Source organism: Onychostruthus taczanowskii, unplaced genomic scaffold, assembly GCF_017590055.1.
Source record: "Onychostruthus taczanowskii isolate IOZ18803 unplaced genomic scaffold, ASM1759005v1 scaffold16, whole genome shotgun sequence".
In the NCBI taxonomy this organism is placed as follows: domain Eukaryota; kingdom Metazoa; phylum Chordata; class Aves; order Passeriformes; family Passeridae; genus Onychostruthus; species Onychostruthus taczanowskii.
This window is the reverse complement of record NW_024498795.1, coordinates 4,214,858-4,234,608: the sequence shown is the minus strand read 5'-3', so window position 1 is coordinate 4,234,608 and position 19,751 is coordinate 4,214,858. Positions and strand designations below refer to the sequence as shown.

The window sequence follows — 19,751 nt, the reverse complement described above, 5'->3', positions numbered from 1 at the left end:
AGCCATGCAGACTCACGCTAAGGCTGACTGTCACTAACAGGAACTGCACCTTAGTATCATGGCAAGATAATTTACAAGTGAGATACAGGATGGAAGTCAACTTTAGCCGAGTTAAAATTGCAGAATACTGGGTACCTGCTGTGCACCAAGAGGCCCAATTCCCTGGGCAGCCCAGGAAACTGCCCAGGTGCTCTCTGCACTAATGAGGCAGAGATTCCATATAAGGCCAGTTTGAGACAAGGTCACCGGTACAACCAAGCATGTGACCAATTGTCCCAAAAGCTCTCCAGGTCAGACTTCCAAAGACTTGAAGATTTCCCCTCTTGCTTTGTATAAATGGATCCATGTAACTCTGTGCTTTGTCAATTGACACACTGGGTGGAGGAAGTGGTTGTCCCAGAAACTCCTCAAGCTTCTCCATGCTGCAAAATTGACCACCTACACAGAGGGGGCACTTGGCAAGAGTCCCTGTGAGCTGCTCCTGCAGCTGCAGAAATGCTCACACAGGACACTCAACTTCAAGTGAATCAGCTTTTGTACTTAGCATTAGTAGAGATGGATCAATAAACACTGGAGTGGTCACAGGCCAGCTGGGCAAGGGGAAGGGCAAGAAGAGGTGGTGTAATGAACAAGTTCTAACATGTCTACAGGCTAAAAACTCATCCTAGGACAACAAGGTGCCCCTGTGCAATCCCTGCCCTGAGCAAAGAGATGGATCCTGTGAGCTGCACTGAAAGGGTCCCATATGTGGCCCCAGACTCAGAGTGACCATGTGATGTTCCTGGGGCACACTTTGGGCTTTGCAAGGTCCTGCAGGACATGGGTAACACTGCCCCCAAAAGTGGGAAATCAGAAGAAATGCCAACATCAGAATGTGTGCAGGGGGCCAGTAAAGGAAAAGCACACTAAAAGAGAAAAAATAGCATCTATTAGCTCTCATCCTTAACAGTACTACTTAGCAGTGTAAGAGTTCACAGAAATATTTTTTAATAATTTTTATCAGAAACATGGCACTTTACTTCTTCAGGTCACTGAATATACAATGATTATTCCTCACAACATCCCTGTGAGGTAGGCATTAGATTGCAGTTACTATTTTACATGTGGGCAGAGGCAGGGAAGTATGTAATCAATCCTGCACAATTAAGTTAATGAAGTTCAACTCAGTTAAACATGGAGAAGCCCTCAGTGACTTGAATGAGAATGGGACAGTGGGGCAGAGCTGATACTTCATCAGCTATATTTTTTCACTTCTGTCAATTGCAGTGCTCAGGGTCCAACTCTATTGCTTCCCCATATCCCTCTGAAAAAAGTACCTTTTTTAAATACCTTACACATGCTGAGTTGCTAAAAGTGAGATCTGTAGTAGAAATAGGAAAAACACACTTCAATTCAGCCTACATTTGAATAAACCTTGGAGAAGTTTGCCTGCCCAGCCACATAGAACAGTTTCAACTTTAGTCCTTTATGACATCTGAGACCTTTCAGCCTTCAGGTATGAATAAGTGTTTGCTTGACTTAATCCAGGGGAAAAAAAGTTTGGTAGACTGTGATCACTGTCTCAGAAATCATGCTTATTTTAGTCAAATTGTTTTACTGAGGGAGGAGGAGGAATTTTAGGCCTTAACTCTAACTTTCCATGTGTTTAAAAAGCCCCTTAGTATAGCAATTTCTCAAATAAACTTATTTTTCAAATTTTTTTTTGTTTCAAAAATGAAGTAGAGTAGGTTTGTAAACTTTAACACAATGAACAAATCCTAGTGTTTAATATACAATTATTAATTTTAATGACTTTGTACTGTAAATCAACTTCAGGAAACCAAGGGTACTTGACAGTATGGCTACTGTGATTAACTCATCTTCCTATAGCTTTCAGTTGAGATTTCTGAAGAGATGCACTGTTCAAGAAAGATTCATAGTCTCAGCCTGTAAACCACAGCAGCCTGGCTGAAGCCAAGGAAGCCATTGTAATGAATTCCTGCTGAGCAGCTGATCCATCAGTTCCTTCATGTGCAGTATCAGTGACAATGGTCTGCTCCAAATTGAGAGATGATCACGACTGAAGACACTTGGGTCCACATACTCTAAAAAGCTAAACATGCTGCTCTTCCCAACAGAGAAATCTTCATTCTTATTTAATGGAAGACTCAGTTTAGTGGAACCATGGCTGTGCACTGTGATGGGAGAAGAACAGAGTAGTGGCTCTTGGCAGAAATTGCTTTCATTTTGAGGAGGAGGGTGTGGGAAAAAAAGAGGGAAGTGTAATTCTTAACATTATTACCAAAGGACATGTTAACTTCTAATCTGAGATTCACTTTTCCTTCTGAAAATTGAAACTTTCAGGTCACAACCTCTTCCCCAAGGAATTTTAACCTTTAAATCCACGTAGCATTGTCGTCTTCAGACAAAGGGTAAAAAATATAAAAGAAAAAAAAAAAAAAGCTCAGAAGTGCACTTTGCATATCCTGCCTCACAAAGGGTTAAAGTGCTAAGTTTGATATATCCAAAAATTAAGCATCTCTCCTACTCCTTTATTTTTTTAAATGAAACTTTATCTTTGGTTTCTTGTATTTTCCCTGTAATTTTATCCTTTGTTTCCTCCATCTTCTCCGTAATTTTATCCTTTGTTTCCTCCATCTTCTCCGTAATTTTATCCTTTGTTTCCTCCATCTTCTCTGTAATTTTATCCTTTGTTTCCTCCATCCTATCTTGTAGGTATTCCTTTACTGGTGGTGGTGTGGACATGTAGCCATGCTTACGCAGGTATTTAACAGTGACAGATGTTCCTCCCAAAGTCACAGTGTATCTGGCAGGAGTTGCAATCTTAAAGAAACCAGAGAACACACCACATAGATAAATCAGGAAATAACATCCAGCAAAAGGTATTTTTTTATGTTGAAAATTTATTTTGACCAGAGAGTTTCTAAAGATATCTTCAATTTATAAGGAAATAAGCCAGTTTACAGTGCATTCCCTAGAAATGCATACCTTTCACTTAAAGTATCATTTTGCCAGAGCCAGCAAGGGCATTAGACTTTCCTTAAAAAAAACCTCATCAACGCACAAACCCTCCCTGTGCAGTTTGTAGGACAAGCATTCGGCATCTTGATGCAATTCAGAACAGACTGCACGTGAGCACTGAGTTTCTTCCAACACTGCCACATCTCCCAGCTACAACAATATCTTTATATTTAATAACCATATTTGTTTATTGGTCTCTTTTAGGCACAGGAAAAATTGGAAAGAGTTGTACTTTCACATTTTGTTTGGGAAAGTAATCCCTTTGACAACAGGTAAGAAGGACATCACTTTTAGAAACAAAACAAATGAGTGGCATGTACAGCAAATACTGTACCTTGTTTTTGAATGGTCTGACATGTTTCAGGTTTCCCAAACACAGACTTTGCACATATAAAATAATAAAAGGAAACCCCAACCTGAATGTAAGTAATTGATTGAAATGACAATGAAAATACTTGAAAGTGATGGACATCTAAGGGGAAGACAAAAAATCATCTAGGATAAAAATAACTGTCTTTTTATCTGAAATTCAATGAGGTGTTTAGACTTCACCTCTTTGTCCCTGCTAATTATGTCAGGGACACAGAAGAATAACTTAATTGCCATCTCAGGGAGCTGCAATACTTCTGCAGCAAAGAAGCTATTTTAGAAATACAGATAGACTCCTTGAAGGAACACAGAACACATATCAACTTGCATGGGACTATTTTTACCACAAAACGAATGCTGAAGTACATGTAGCTATCGAAGAAAGCTAATTAATTCTTTCTGCTGCAAACAAGTAAACTCTGTTTAGTTCACCAGGCAAGACTTAGAGCTTATTTACAAATTATAATTATACTTACTTTATACAATGCATATGCAGTTAGTGCATTTCCACTCTGGGAATTTTTCAGGATGTCTACTACGCTGTCTGGTAAGCCAATCAACTCTAGGAATGGAACAACATTCACCCCACTATAAAAGAGAAAAACATTGAATGGGAATTTGAAACCTGAACAGTAATTTAGAGCACTATTTCTTTATTGCACAAACTTCATAATTTGAAAACAAATTTTTTTTTTTATCTAAGCCATAAACTTACAGGATTTATGTTTCTGACCATAGGAAAATTAATGTTCTTCTCAGCATTTCAAAAGGTGACCCTTTTATATTATCTCTGTTGGGTGGAAACTTACCTGTGTCCCAGTTTATGTTTGAGGTAAGAAGATGTAATGGTGGTAAGACAGTTAGTCAGGTTCCAGCTGTGCAACATCCAATTTCATGCTCTGTTTTGCCTAAAATTACCTTTTTTTCTATTAAAATTTCAGACAATGTTCTCCATTCACTTCTAAATATATCAAACATGGAATGTGGCAAAAGAAAAGGAAGCAGCATGTTACATGGACAAGATTTCAGGGGCTTTGTGCTCAGTTGTTCTACTGTGCCAATATAAGGTGTCAAGATGGTGGAGGGAGCTCCTATCACAATTTCTTTCTATTTGACATCCAGGAAAACACCAAAAAAGAAAGGAAAGCTCATCTTTATATTATAGAAGAAAGCTACACACAGTTAGAAAAGACCTGAGTTTTCAATATTTAGAGATTTTATATTATTAGTACCATTGCCCATTTCTATCTAATATTTTAAGCATTCTTCTGAGCATACAACCACGTTAGCATCAGGAACTGTAACAGGCAGTGATTTACCCACAGTTACTAGAACTACAGTCTGAAGGCCTATTCCCAGAGTAGGGAACAGAGACCTAGTGGGAGCTGAAAGACAGCACGAACTGTGCCATTTCATGAACCACTGCTGTTCAGTCTTGTATGACCAGTCATTCTGGGAGTTATTTTTCCACTTCAAGAGGGCACTGCTCCTGTGGCATAACAAACTGAAGCTTTGTTATAATTAGTTTAATTAGTTTCTAGTTGAATATTTCAGTTGTTTTCATCTGCCAAATACCTACTTTAGCAGCAGGCTTTAGAGTTTCAAGAAAAGTAATCTTCACTCAATCTGAAATGTCTGGACATAAGCATCAATCTGAATTTATTCAAAGCAAAATATTTTTATGGTTCAAGACCTTTATTCCTCTGACATGAGCTAAATTTAGAATGACATTTGGATCTATAGCTCCCAGAAAGGGCAATTATGCCAGCTGGTTAGAGTAACTAAAACAAACACTTGTGCAGTAAGGCATTCTGATGTCAGAGTTCCATCCTTGCCACCACAAACCTTGTTGTTTCATGCTTTCTATTATTAAATATACAACACCAGCAGTCCAGAGATAAACATTTGCTTATATTTAGCAAACTATTTCCAGACAAATAAAACCTCTTTCATTTGAACTAGCAAACTAGCAGCTCATAATTGATGTAGTTTTTTCTGATAAATGCCATTTTCCAGAGTGGTATCTAGCACATGCTGTAACTAAAAGAAACTAAAATGAGAATACTTAATTTATATATATAGATATATTTTTTTTAAACCACACAAATATTTAATTTCCAATTAAAAGGTATGGTCTACAGCAGCAATTTTTTCAGTGGATTGCAGGAAAGAGAGGAAACAGAAACAAAAAACATTAACAGCTAAGTGAAATAAATCCATGAAGTGAAAATCCAGATATGAAGAGGGACTGGGGATGAAGCAGAGATGAAGGGGTAACCTGAAGTCCAAGGGCAAAAAAAAGGTTTATAAAGATCTCAACTAGCCATTCATAATAATGATTCTAAGTCCCTATTTTTACCTTCTGAGAGATTACTAAAAATTTTAATGCTGTTTACATCCATTTATCATTTTGGAGAGATGAGCATTCCTTTAAATGCCAGCAACATACCTGGTATACAGCAATAACTGCATGGTAATAGTATGTACATGACACTCTCATGGATCCTATATACTTTCAATATTAATTTTATGCTTTAGTCAAAAATGTAGCCACATTTCTCTTTTAAATATAAAGGCACTTTTTAACATGCAATAATAATCCACATGTCCTTTCACTAGTAGATCTCAATTCAACCATGCTATCGAGCACTGCAACAAAATACCAACTTACTTCATGGCTGCATAGTAAAAGGATCCAAACCATACAGAGGAAGTCACAAGGTGCACTGGAATCATGACTTTCCCATACTGCTTAAAAGTTTTCTTGAATCTCTGAACAAGACTCATTGATTTATCTTGCAATGGATCAGGTTCTGAAGAATCTGACTCTGCAGGGCTCTGCTTGGGCGCATCAGTGGCCGAAGGCAAAGGATTTCTCTCTTCTGGTACTTTGTGAGAAGTGTCTGCTGGCTGTGATGAAAAAGCAGTTTTCTTTGAGGCAAAGTGAGCTGCACCTCCATGAAGACATCGTTTAGGAGGGTCCAGTGCCAGAACCACTTTGCATCCCACATTAGGCAATGCAGACTGTCCTTTTAAGCACTGAAAGACACTGGTACGAGGGAAGAACCAACACGTCCCATGAGCCAGCTGAGATGCAGACTGTAACAGACTCCGCTGCATTTTGATGAAGTGTGGATGAAGTTTCTATAAAGAAGAAACAAGAGTAAACAAACTGCATTTCAATGGTGTGATTTCTACTTGCTCCAATGCCACTCACAATTCTCAAATTTTAAATGGCTTTCTATTCTACTTTGAAGAAGTTTCCCTTATCTTTCTTTGCAGAAATAGTTACCTTCCAGAATTAAGGAAATAATTTTCTCATTTTTTCAGCATTCTGAACTGAAATAGTCCCCTCACTTAGCATACTCTGCTCCTCACTGCTAAAATGATCAGTCTACTCCCAAAAAAAACATTTTTAGGAGTTTATTACTATCTACTGCTTTTACCTACATAACCTGGCACAGCCATTGAAAAGTTACCTTTAAACTTCACTTATAGTAGCATCTGATAACTTGAGCGAACCTTGAGCCTACATAAATGCATTACAAATTCACTGAACTAAGTGCAATTAAAATTTATTTTTGGTGTCAGTGCATTCTTAGTTTTGGTAAAATTTTTCATGTTCTATACTATTTTCAGTAGAAGTTCATAAAATTGAAAAACCCCCAATAGAAATAATTATTAATGACCAAGCAATAGCTTACATAGTAACAAATGTAACTGTAATAGCCCAGGAAGGGGGAAGGTACTGGTGAATGTCATATATTAACATGAACAAAACTGAAAGGCAATTTTCCAAACATTGCAATGCAAAGAATATTTTAAAACTGTGGAATAACCCAGTTAACTGTGGAATAACCCAGATTTTGAATACTTACCAGTTACTCCTGAAAGTTTGAAATAACAATTGAGAGCTTCCTCACAAAGAAGAAAGGAATTTAGTTTTGCATGCAAACATCAAGAAATAATTTTACCCCCCAAAATGCATGCTTTGAAATTGTGAAATACTCTTTCCTTTCTTTTATTCAATGGTTGTAATTTACAGAACTAACATTCCTTCCCTCCAAAAAAAAAAAAAAGAAAAAAAAAGAAAAAAGAAAAAAAAGTGATGCTAGTTGATGCCACTTAAGTTATTTACAAGTATTGTACATTACTAATGCTTTTCCATTTTTAATTGCCACAACCATTCTTTATCCAAACTAGAAATCGCTCAAATTTAATTGAAACGTCATATCTGCTTTCCCTTCACCTTAGATATATGCCAGGTGCTTTAGCAGTGAATTTTTCTAGTCTGTAGAAAATGATCAATACTTCCTAACACAGGAAGAAGTTTAAAAAAAAACGAAAAACAAGTGAAACCATACATACCCTGTATTACTGTCTAGATATGGTAAGGTGTGTATCTTCAAAAAGTTGCAACTCTTCCACTAGTTCTCTACCTTTCATATATATGTCTTGAACACATTGAGGCCCCTGCTAAAGTGAAAAAAACACATTTAGAGAAATAGCAACAAGAGCAAATTAATCCTATAAAGATTTATTTCTGGTCAGCCTGAAACCTTGCAACTGAACAAGTTTTTGGTATAAATTCCCTTTAGAATACTGACATACTAATGGGAGATTTTTTTCTGTGTAATTTTAGAAGTTCCTCAACTTTAAATTACTGTTCTCTTCCAAGAGAAGAAAGTTTCACAATCCAAATGGATCTGTTGGAACAGTCCTGCCTGTATGTTTTCTAGGTAGTTTTATGCTACTGTTGTACTTGAATTAATGGCAATTACTAGAATTACAATGTTTGATGTGGGGAGAAGACGAATTCCCAGGTTTCAAACTCCCTGGGAACCTCTGCATTGCTTGTGACACACAGACACACACTTTTGTTGAACTCCTGCTAACAGGAGGCACTGCATCAATGGGGAAAAAGGAACTTGTGTCTCTATATTAAGGAGGCAGTTACTCTTTCCTGTTGAGTTATGAACTTGGTGGGAGTCAAGAAGTGCTGCTGCTGCTCATGGAGCAGTAAATCAGCTACAGGTACTGGCCCTCCATGACTCAGTTTTTTGTAAGACTTCACTGGAAGCCGCAATTTTTTGTGGTATCTCTAGTTTTACAAGAAGCAGAGATTCTTGCTTACTTCTGAAATCCAAATGCAATTGCTTCTCAAAACAAGAAGTAGTGAAAACACTCAGTAAAACTCAAGTGTTCAGATGGCACTCTATCATATGCCAACTACTTAACTGATTTACAGAAATTGTAACAACAAACTTGGAACACGACAACTGCATTCCTTGCCTACTGCCACTTGCAGTTCTTTCCTGAGGGATAATATTCCCCACAGAGAACTGTTTTCCCCTCTCACTAATAGTACACAGCACTGAGCGTCTGCCCTAAGTAGATTTTCTCAATATCCAGCCAGCAGACTCAGCAAAAGGCATCCACCCTATGGGAACCTGGGGCTCTTGAGACAGACTTCTACAGTTCACCAGTACACTACTGAAAAATACCTAGGTTGTTAAAAACACTCAGATTCCAAGGATGTCAGGACAGTAACCTGAATGTTACCCACAACTGCACCTAGAGACTTTTGAAAAGTTGTTTCTTCATTTTAGTGTGCTTAACATTTTTCCTGCTGTTACATCACGCTGCAAAGGTACAGAAAATGACAAGAAGGTACAAGCTCCAAATACCAAGATGGGAAAGCACTTGTCTGTGGGGTGGGAGCAGGGGGAAAGGTGCTTTAAAGCATCTTAGATTACTTTATTAGTTTTCTCTTAAAAATGTCACAAAGAAAAAAAATCTGTCTATGGAAAAATATAACTCAAGTTCTCGGCTCCAAGAATTCCATGTGGTCAGTGATGGAATAGATATTAGCTACAGAAACCATGAAATGCTATACAGACACTTGTGGTACGGTCTCTTCAGCACTGTCACATCCCAGCTAACTATTTAGTAGGATCTCCAGCAGATTGTAAACTGAGCTGTAGATATAATGGCTTTTCAACACAAACTCCTGTTTGGGATCCTTGGACATCCATTTAATTCCTGAAGGCACCCCTGTCTCATGGTGAGCTGTTAACAAGGCCTCTGACATAAAGGGAGTGCTCTAGGGGCCTCTTAAGTATAGATCAGCTTCTCATTGCAGTGCTGAAGGTTTTGTTTAGGAAACTTCTGTACTTCTGTTACAATTCAGATCAGCTTTGGCATAAATCTGATATACTGAAAGAGCATCCTAGCTCTTGCATTTGCTCTACTTTCCAGTGGTAATTAGGAAGTAGATATTATATTTGCTTTTTGTTCCTGAGGACAATAAAAGCTCAGGAATGTTAAATGCCACAGAGCTGGTTTATGTGACTGTCACAAAGCCACTGGCTTTGGCTGTGGGCTAACATTCTATGCCAAAAATCTCCGGAAGATCTTTGGAAAACACAGAAGTAACAAGCCTGGCCAATATAGGTATGGCAAAGGCTGCTGTGGATATTTACTCTTGGAAAGAGAAAACATGTCAGAGATATTGTCAGATGAAACTTTCATCAGGATAATTTGTATAAAATTGGCTACCCTGTTACAATTAATGTTGAGTTACCAGAAAAATTAAAATATAAGAAGGTGGTGGTGCATAAAAGATGGCAAAAACTTTAGTGTAAAGACAATGGCAAAAACTTTAGTGTTAACTTCTTTTGTAAAAGAGGTCAGAAAGCATCTGAGGGAATTGAGGGTATAGTATATGTAGAGAACACTAGATTATTTTCTCAGTTATACCAGAAACACTCTGGACACAATATGTAAATATGGATGACTTTAAAGCATCTTCACTTGTTCTGTTACTGTTTAAAAAAAGAACATTAATTATACCACAGGAGAGTTCCCAATGAAAATCCATGAGCTTTTTCTACTCCCAAGGCACCTTTCTATGGAAACAGAGAATTAATTTACATTCTTGTCATATTTAGTGTAAAATCTAGAAAACTTTGAGAATTGTGTGTGGCAGACAGAACAGAATTTTGAAAGGAAACAAACCAAGTTTTCAGAAATCCTTTTCAACTCATCTTTCAGATTGCATAAAAAGCAGAGATCTCATCCAAGCAGCTCAGTTTAATAAACAAAACCACCATATTGCTTAGATTTTTCCTAAACATAATAAACATCCCAAAGCTTGTTTTCAGATTTAACTTGTTCTTTTCAAGAACTCATCGACAGTATATATTAAAAAACCCCAAAACTGTTTTCGCCAAGCTTACAAACCAAAATAAGAAAATAGGAAAACCACAACTGAAGTGAAAACATATATGAGTCCAAGCTTACAAACCAAAATAAGAAAATAGGAAAACCACAACTGAAAACATATATGAGCGTCCTAAAAATCTGGGAACATATTTTAACATCATTTTAAGACTAATGCAATACATGCAAAGCATTATTTTTCTTAAATTCAATGTAAAATAAAACTACAAACCTCTTGGTAACTGCAAAGGGTTGGAGTCCCATGCTCCAAAGCATGGAGTCACTAACCACAGATGAGAAAGTGGCAGTGCACAGGGATTTTTTTATGCTTTGTATAAATGTTCATTCATGCGGTTGGAGTCCCATGCTCCAAAGCATGGAGTCACTAACCACAGATGGGAAAGTGGCAGTGCACGGGGATTTTTTATGCTTTGTATTAATACCTTGAGTGCATGAATGAACATTTAGAATTTCTGTTTTCATTTTTACTACTTTTGCAGTATCACTCAAACTATCTGTAATTCATTCTAAACTAAGAAACTTGCTTATAATCTGAAGTTTGGGTATCATTAGCTGTGTAGTTTTGTCTACCATTCAGGACTGTCTAAAAAACACCACCACATTTTAGGCTAAAAGGAGTAATGCAAAATAAATCACAGTGGAATTTATCTGAAACTTGGTAAAATCATGTTAAAACAAATAAGACTAAACTCTTGCAGACAGATGACCCTAAAGCATTAGCCCCACCCTACATCTATACTGTTTTCACTTAGTAAATGCTACACTATACTTTTTTTAATTGATCTCATTATTACAACCCAATACTGCTAAGTGGAGATAAGCCAACAACTTTGTTAGTCTTATTTTACCTAAAATACTCTTCTTGCTAAAACACCCTGAGCAAAATCAAAAAAGTAAAATAAACTTTTCCACAGTCCTTACACACCAAGTAATCTTCACTGCTACAATCTTCTGATACTCAAAAGGAAAAGAAGAAGTAGGTCAAGGAAGAATAAAAGATATTGCAGACGTGTAAAGTCTGCACACTGGATTCAAAAGACAAATAAAGCAGGAGAACATAATGCAATGCCCGTGTGTTGAGTTATACACCTGGAATGCTAAACAGTAGCCTTAACAGTACAGTCAATATGTCCATGGTAATTCCATTTTCCTCTGTGACGGAAAGTACTGGATCTTAAGATTGCATGTAGCTGACCATTATGAAAATGTGAATGCTCTCTCTCAAATGCTTCCAAAAGAAAGGATCACAATCAGCTGTAGTGCTTTCTGCTCTTCAGAACTGTTTTTAATAACTGGTGCTATTCCATCTGTTAGCACTGGTTCCTTCTTTCACAAGTTTCGTTCTGCCCTCTACTGAATTTTTACGTAAGTACAACTCATACTACTAACACAAAAGGTTTCTGCTGCGTACGATTCCATCCGACAAGTGTTGCTGGATCATCCTCTGTATTAGTCCCAGAGCCTCTCAGATTATAGGTACATGTCAAGGAAAAAATTAGCTTTTAAAGTGGTATCTGGTTTGATTTTTTTGGTCCATTTGTCATCTACAGACATGTCTGCAATAAGGTAGGCAGAGAAATTATGCTTATAGATTGCAACTAAGCTTAAAAATAGGCATATTATATATCTATGCTGAAAAAAGGTCAAAAAAAGGCATGCTTATAGATTGCAACTAAGCTTAAAAATAGGCATATTATATATCTGCTGAAAAAAGGTCAAAGAAAAGCCTTATGTTAGTTAATAGCAGGGGCTGTATTCATCTGCTTCTTCACACTACCTTCCACTTTAGGCTAATGATCAAAATAAGATCTGATTCTCTTTCTAACCCACTCAGGTAGTAACTTTCTGAATCCTAACAGCTTCTTCTGTCTTTGTATCTCCCAAGGTATCATTAGTTCACTCCTCCTAAAACACTTGTGGCTGTCTCTCACAGGGTTTTCAGCCACAGGGCCCCTGACGTGCAGGTGTGGGGGCTGCAGGGGCATGTGTGCAGTGGTTTGGTTTACAAAGCAGTGGAAAGCTTCCACTGGATAACGAACAGGGGCTGGAAAGGGACTTCACATAAGCAAGCCTCAGATCTGCAGTTTCCTGCACATGACTCTGAACTCCCTCAGAAAAAAAAAACACCAACCCACAACTGAACTGATGAGAGGTTAGATGCTAAAACACAAACAAAAAATACACAGATCAGTTTTCCACACTTCATCAAAACATTATACGAGAATCTCTTAGTATCTTCCCTCTCAATAGTACTTTACTCAATTGTATTTTATTTGACAAATTCCTCACCTCTTTCAACTGACTGAGCATCTCAAGTGTTTTGACTCTACACTTTAACATATGCTGAAACTCATTGGAAATATGGTTATTAGTTCTATGTTCAGAGCTCAGATATTTCTTTTATGATGAAATTCAGAGCTGCAGTGCACATCTCTCTTCACTAATAGAGTCATCAATGAGAGTCAAAAAGTTGCTGGCAAAAACTGAACTCTTGCTCAAGACTTCCTGCTACTTGCAACCTGGATTCTAGAATTCAAGGTAATTTTTTAATTCATATTTTTTCTATTCACTGATATAGACAATGTGGATTATAATAATTAATTTTTAAAGTCTCTGGAATTGTAATAAAATATTTATTCACGAAAAATGTAATGAAACAATTAGAGACACGCTGCAGATACAGTGACTTTTACAAAGACAGATGGTGCTGACACAAATAAAGTTCAGCCTTTTTGCCCAGATCTGTTGGGTTTGTGCAGCAAGGTTCTGGTGGAGGGTGGGCTATAGGGGTGGTTTCTGTGAGAAGCTGCCAAAAGCTTCCCCCATGTTTGAGAGAGCCAATGCCAGCCAGCTCCAAGACAGACTCACTGCTGGCCAAGGCTGACACCATCAGTGATGGTGGTAGAGCCATGGGATAACATGGTTAGGAAGGAAAAAAATTTGTTGCAGAGATGTAATTGAGGCCAGGGAAGAGCAGAGTGAGAATATGTGAGAGGAACAGCCCTGCAGACACCGAGGTCAGTGAAAGAGGAAGGAGAGGTGCTCCAGGCACAGGAGCTGAGACAAGCCAGCAGCCTGTGATACACACCACGGTGAGGGAGCTGTGTCCCTGCAGCCCATGGAGGTCCAGACAGGAACAGAGATCCACCTGCAGCCTGTGGAGGACTCCATACCAGAGGAGGTGGATGCCAGGAAGAGGCTGTGACCCTGCAGGAAACCCACACTGCAGAAGGTCCTGTAAGGACCTGGGGCAAGAGAAGTCCGTGCTAGAGCAGGTTAGCTGAGAGGATTTGTGATTCCATGGGGGATCCATGCTGGAACAGGCTACTCCTGGAGGACTGTGCACAGTATGAAACGACCCATGTTGGAGCAGTTCATGAAGAACTGCAGCTCATGGGAAGGATTCATGTTGAAGAGGTTTGTGGAAGACTGTCTGCCATGGGAGGAACGCTCTGCTGCAGCAGGGGAAGAATTTTCCTCCAGTAGAGAAAGCAGTGGCAGAGACCACGTGTGATGAACGAATTGTAACCCCCCTTCCTTGTCCTCCTGTGCCACTGAGAGGAAGAGCAGGGAGAGAACTGGGAGTACAGTTAAACCCAGTAAGGAAGGAGGAATGCCAGGAAGAAATGTTTAGGATTTGTTTTACCTCTCATTTCCATACTCTGATTTGATTGATAATAAATTCAATCAATTTCCCAACACTGAGTCTGTTTTGCCCACGGCAGCGAGCAATGACTGATCTCTCCCTGCCCTTACCTCAACTCAAGAGCTTTTCCTTGTATTTTCTTTTCCCTGCCCAGCTGAGGAGGGGAGGGGTAGAGCAGCTTTGGTGGGCACCTGACATCCAGCCAGAATGAAACCACCACACCAAACCACAGAATAAGACCTTAGATATTCAAATACTTTATCTTGACTAATTATAAAAGGCATTTATAAGGAATATGCTTAAACTTCGACCTTAGAATGAGCTTTGTACAGCCTTCTGCCTCACCTTCCAGAGTGACTACCAAACCTGTTTCCTTTCTAGCCTTGATAAATGCCATTTTTGCCACCTAGGATCTTTACAGGTCTTGCCTCATTGTTGTGCTTCTTCTCTCCACAACCCAACAGAAAGCAACAGTACTATCTGTAATAATACATTAAGTGCAAATGATATTATGTAATAATTTTATAAGGCACTTAAAACAACAACCTCAAAGTACCAAGTCTTTTACTCATCAAATTAACCCAAAATGCTTCTAAAGATGTCCAAAAAACATTCTCAAGGAAGAACTCTGAAGCCTTACAATTAGAAACAAAGTAGGAATAAAAGTAAACCAGCATGAAACTGGAAAAACATCCCAGCTTCCATAAAAACAGAACTCACAGTGGAAGCATTGGGTTCAAGATTTTTTTCTTTTATTCTCTCACCACATCTATTTCACACTTTCAAACACTGAAAAGCTGTCATTTTTTCCCAGCAAAAAATACAGAACATTCATCTTTCAGCAGAATTACTGTTGGCAGACATTCACTTCCAGTATAAATCTTTTCTAAATATTCAAAGTAAGTGCTGAATTCTCTGTTGTGAATTCAAATTTCTCCATATGGGGAAATATGTGCAGTATCAATCAGAATATCTTGAAAAATTATGTGTGAAGAGGCTGATCATAACATTTACAGAACACACACACACTCAAAACCACAGTCTTCATCTAATTTTCAGTAAACACTATTCCCAACATCTCTACAAATGAGCGTGAACAGTTCTTACAAGAGAAGTATTATTTTGATTAAGGTCTCAATACCTGAATGGCTAAACCTTCTTGCCCATTCAGTTTACTGCCTTACACAGCATTTCTTGCACAGAGGACATGCAAACAACAAAATTACACCATCTACAAGTGTCTGAAAGTGCATCAGATTCAGAGAGCTGTGTCTTTACACCAGAAGGAGCTCTTTTGAAACTTCAGTATTAGAACCCTAATAACATTCCTGTTCACAGTCTGAAGCAGCAGCATTACAGCAGTGCTGTATTCAGATTGGGAAAGGAATCCTGTGACTGCAACACTGCAACCTTTGCAAGCACACTGCTTTCTGCCAGATGTCATCAACACGGCCCAAGGCTTGTGGTTCAGCAGAGAAACATCTCTCATCAGAAAGTACTGTTCTATGGCCTGAGACAGCAGGAAGCAAAGGATGCCATCTAATTTTAACATCAGTAAAGCCAGTTTTTAAATTCACAAAATATTAAGAGTGAATAGTTAACTGTCTGGTACACACTGGGGCTAAGCACTACCACTGCCGTTAAAGGTAAGTGCTGTCACATTTTACTAAAATCTTTCACCATCCACTTTTAGAAGAGACTCACTGAATTCTTGTGAAACCACTCAGGCATTTTTATTTCCCACCAACAAAATTCAGCCATCAGAAAAAAAGCTATTGATTTGTTTTATAATTTGTTTATGAGTGCCTGACTGTATTAACAACCATTCCCTTCCTCCATCCCCCACCTCAAGGACATGGCAAGTCCTAAAGAGCTGCAGGGGATCATCTGCTGCAACGTTCCACAAAGCCACAATCACAGCCACACACCTTGTTTGGTTTACACAAGAACTGTTACACAGAGTCAAGGTCAATTCTCGGGACAAGATAAAACAGTAGATGCAGGGAATTAAAATTTATAGCCCATCTAAGTGTCCCTTTCATTTCCTGACGTGCACAAACAGAGCTTTACCATTCAGATGAATTTATTTCGAAGGAGAAGGGTCGTGTCTGGAAACATAACAAAAAATGTGGCCTGTCTGAAGAGGATGAGAGGAAAACTGAGTGATGGAAGGCACTGGGCTACACAGGGTTGGAGTTTTTTAGAGGAAGCACAAAGTTCCAAACGGAGTAAATCCTACTGTGTAATGCCAATACCTAAAAGAAGATGTGGCTTCAGTCCTTACCAGACAAGAAGTCCTAAGTAGGCACACCATTCTGGCCTGTCAGACCCTGCTTAAAACACAATTTTCTGAACAAAATTTAATATGGACAAAGTGTGTTGGACTTAACACACCTGTACTGGCACCTTCAAGACTCAACTAAATTGATGAAAATAGAATCACAGGTGTCGTCAGAATAGATCATAAAAATTTTTAAACTGACTAATAACATTTTATTCTCACTGGAGTTTTATTATAGCGACAGGGACATGAAGAATGATGTGTGTTTTTCAGAGGTGCCACGATTCAAGACTCAAAAATTAAGAAAAAGTTCTGTAACTTAAACAGTGCTCTTTTTTGTTATTGTCACACTGCACAATCCATTAATCTCAAGTGAAAAAACTGACTAAGGGCACATAATAGTCATTAAGAATCTCTGACCCTGAGTTTGATCCTTGATCTAAAGTTATGGATTAGGTAGTTACCTATCAGCATATCAAGGTGAAATCCTTATGATCCATTCTGATGACATCTGGCTGTCCAAGAAGATTTCCATCAGGTTTTGGGCCCAGGTCTCAGTCCTTTCAGTGATTTTATTCCATTCCTAATACTGGAATATTGACAATTATGAATTTGCTTCAGCATCTAATTTTGAAAATAAGTTCATCTTCAACTATCCGATTTAACACCAAAAAGAACTATGTTGGATTGTCTTTCCAACCTGCAGGACTAAACTGATTACAAGGAATTTGCTGAGATTCCATTAGCAGTTTTACATTTTTAAAAATCAGTGTTCTTCCTGCTCTTGTTGTTGAATTTCTCATGCCCTTGTCTTCAAGACTAGAAAAAACTCCCCACAGATCCAGAAATGTGCCAAGATGCAAACTGAGGGCTCTTATCTGACATTAGGGGACATCAAGAATTCCCTGCCTTGCAAAAACAAGACTTCAGTTTCCAAGGGATACCTATGAGCATACACAAGAGCTGGGGTGCTTTACCTGCACAGAAAAGACCATCTACAGCAGGAGAACTACACAGAATTTTTTAAAAACCAAACCACATCAAAACTTTTCTTGCAGCTGCTATAGACTGTGAAGCAGACCTACAGACAGTCACACCAGACAAATCTTAAACTTCTTACATTCCTTACATACTCCTTAACAGTCTGAATTTATCTACACAGTTTTTGCCATGTGCAAGCCACCTGATATCCACCTACCCAAATCATCAAATGATTTTTTTTTAATTCCCTGATGAAGTGCCTCTTAGGCAGTGAGTGCAATTCAGTAACGCTGCCACAAGGGTCAGTGATACCCCTTTTACCTCAAACAGCCATTAAACAGAAAAGGAGATAAACACCTGCTTGTCAGCCCCACAGGAGATGGACGGTGGGGACATACAATCCTCTGTGCATGCAATTCCCACACTGAAGCAGCTGCAAGTCATACAAGCACAGGCAGCAAAACACATTCCAAACGAGGAACCTGCGCCCTATCTCTTCCCAAAGCAGCAAAACTTTGGCAAACCATTTTGCGTTTACACTTGTAACAGCAATGACACCTTGGGGTAAGCTGAAGAACACTTTCAGTTTAAGAACTGGCTTTGGTAAGGAATTCTAGGACACTTCATGTACTACTGCCCAAAGTAATGTTTTCTTTTTCAGGACAGTTGTTAGAGTTTTGGAAATTGACATTGGTGAGGCTGAAGTAGTTTGTATTAGCTGACATAGATCCATGTTTCATGTAACAGCATTAACAAAAATTCTGAAGACTTCTCTGTCTGACTCCCTGGATATACTTAATTAACAGGAGTGAATTACTAATGAGAAACATAACATAAGACAATAAAACATTTTTATAGCCACTTCAAGCTTTTTGAAAAGACGTACACAGGTCTAGAAGAGAACCCCCTTAAGAGGCATAAGCCACCCGCGGTCCTTCAGTTGTAACACAGAACCATGGAATATGCTGACTTGGAAGGAATCCATCAGGATCATCGATGTCCTGTGCACAACCATGGAATATGCTGACTTGGAAGGGATCCATCAGGATCATCGATGTCCTCTGCACGGCCAGCTCCTGGCCCTGCACAGGACATCCCAAGAATCACACCTTGTGATTGACACTATGGCCAAACGCTTGAGCTCTGCCGGGATGGTGCTGTGAGCTGTGAGCACTTCCCTGGGGAGCCTGCTCCAGTGCCCAAACATCCTCTGGGAGAAGAACCTACGCCCAATATCCCGCCTAAACTTCCTCTGACAGTTTCGTGCCGTTCCCTTGGGTCCCTGGGCACCGGGGAGCCGGGATCGCCGCTGCCCTTCGTGAAGAAGTCACAGCCTGAGCTCCCGTCCCCAAATCTCTTCCTTTCCACCCAGACGCTGCAGCAGCAGCCCACCACGGAACAGCCAGGCCCATCCAGCGTCATCTCCCTACCAAAACCCAAATCTCCCACGCCACTTTCTTGTGTCGCGGCCGACATCCTTCAACGCCGGGCAAGGCGGGCTCGTCAAAGGGAAGGCAGCCGGGAGGAAGGCGCCAGCAGCCCAATCCCCGCACAAGCCGGGGCGGTGGGGGATCCGTCCCGATCCCGTGGGTCCCGCCGCTCCCGCTCCCGCCCCGCCGCGCGGGTACCTCGTGCCGCCCCGCGCCGCTCCTCAGGGGCCCCGCGAGCCTCGGGCACGCGCCGCTGCCACCAACGGCCGCTCCCGTCACACCCCCCCGCGCCGCCCGCCCCGCGCAACGTGCGGCGGCACCCGTCCCCACCATCACCTTCAGGCCCGGCGGCGCCCTCCCACTGCGCAGGCGCGAGCACCGCCCCTCCCTCGCACAGCCTCCTGGGACTCGTAGTCTCTCTGCCCCGGCTCGGACTCGCCACCTTCCACAGAACCGAGGTTGGAAGTGACCTTCGAGAGCACCCTGTGCAATCGTCAACCTGGCACTGCCACTGTGACCCCCTAACGCAAATCACCCGGCGCCACGTCCAGGCGTCTCTTAAACACCTCCAGGGAGGGCGACTCCACCACCTCCCTGGCCAACCTATTCCAACGCCTGAGCATCCTAACAGTGAAAAAGCTGTTCCAGTATCTAATCGGAATCTCCCCTCTCTCAGAGCAGGCGCGTTGGAAGACACTGGCCCCAGCTCACTACACCCTGCTGTCAGGCAGTTGTAGAGAGCGATGAGGTCCCCCATGAGACCTCCTCGTCTCCAGCCGCC

The 19,751-nt window shown here is 40.1% G+C and overlaps 1 protein-coding gene across 7 annotated transcripts; it reads right to left on the bottom strand.

Moving 5' to 3' along the window:
- Nucleotides 1-964: 964 nt before the first annotated feature.
- Nucleotides 965-19,325, bottom strand: FAM210A (family with sequence similarity 210 member A). 7 transcript variants are annotated; one of them, XM_041399243.1, is made up of 6 exons: nucleotides 19,307-19,321; nucleotides 17,024-17,148; nucleotides 7,759-7,866; nucleotides 6,062-6,534; nucleotides 3,867-3,978; nucleotides 965-2,823 (listed from the first exon to the last, which is right to left on the bottom strand). In XM_041399243.1, the coding sequence occupies exons 4-6, from the start codon at nucleotides 6,508-6,510 to the stop codon at nucleotides 2,524-2,526; spliced, it is 861 nt and encodes a 286-aa protein (XP_041255177.1). In that variant the 5' UTR covers nucleotides 6,511-6,534; nucleotides 7,759-7,866; nucleotides 17,024-17,148; nucleotides 19,307-19,321; the 3' UTR covers nucleotides 965-2,523. The 7 variants fall into 7 exon arrangements, with proteins under 7 accessions (XP_041255177.1, XP_041255175.1, XP_041255178.1 ...); XM_041399241.1 differs by lacking the exon at nucleotides 19,307-19,321 and adding an exon at nucleotides 19,169-19,299; XM_041399244.1 differs by lacking the exon at nucleotides 19,307-19,321 and adding an exon at nucleotides 19,169-19,299 and having other exon boundaries at nucleotides 7,759-7,863.
- Nucleotides 19,326-19,751: the final 426 nt, after the last annotated feature.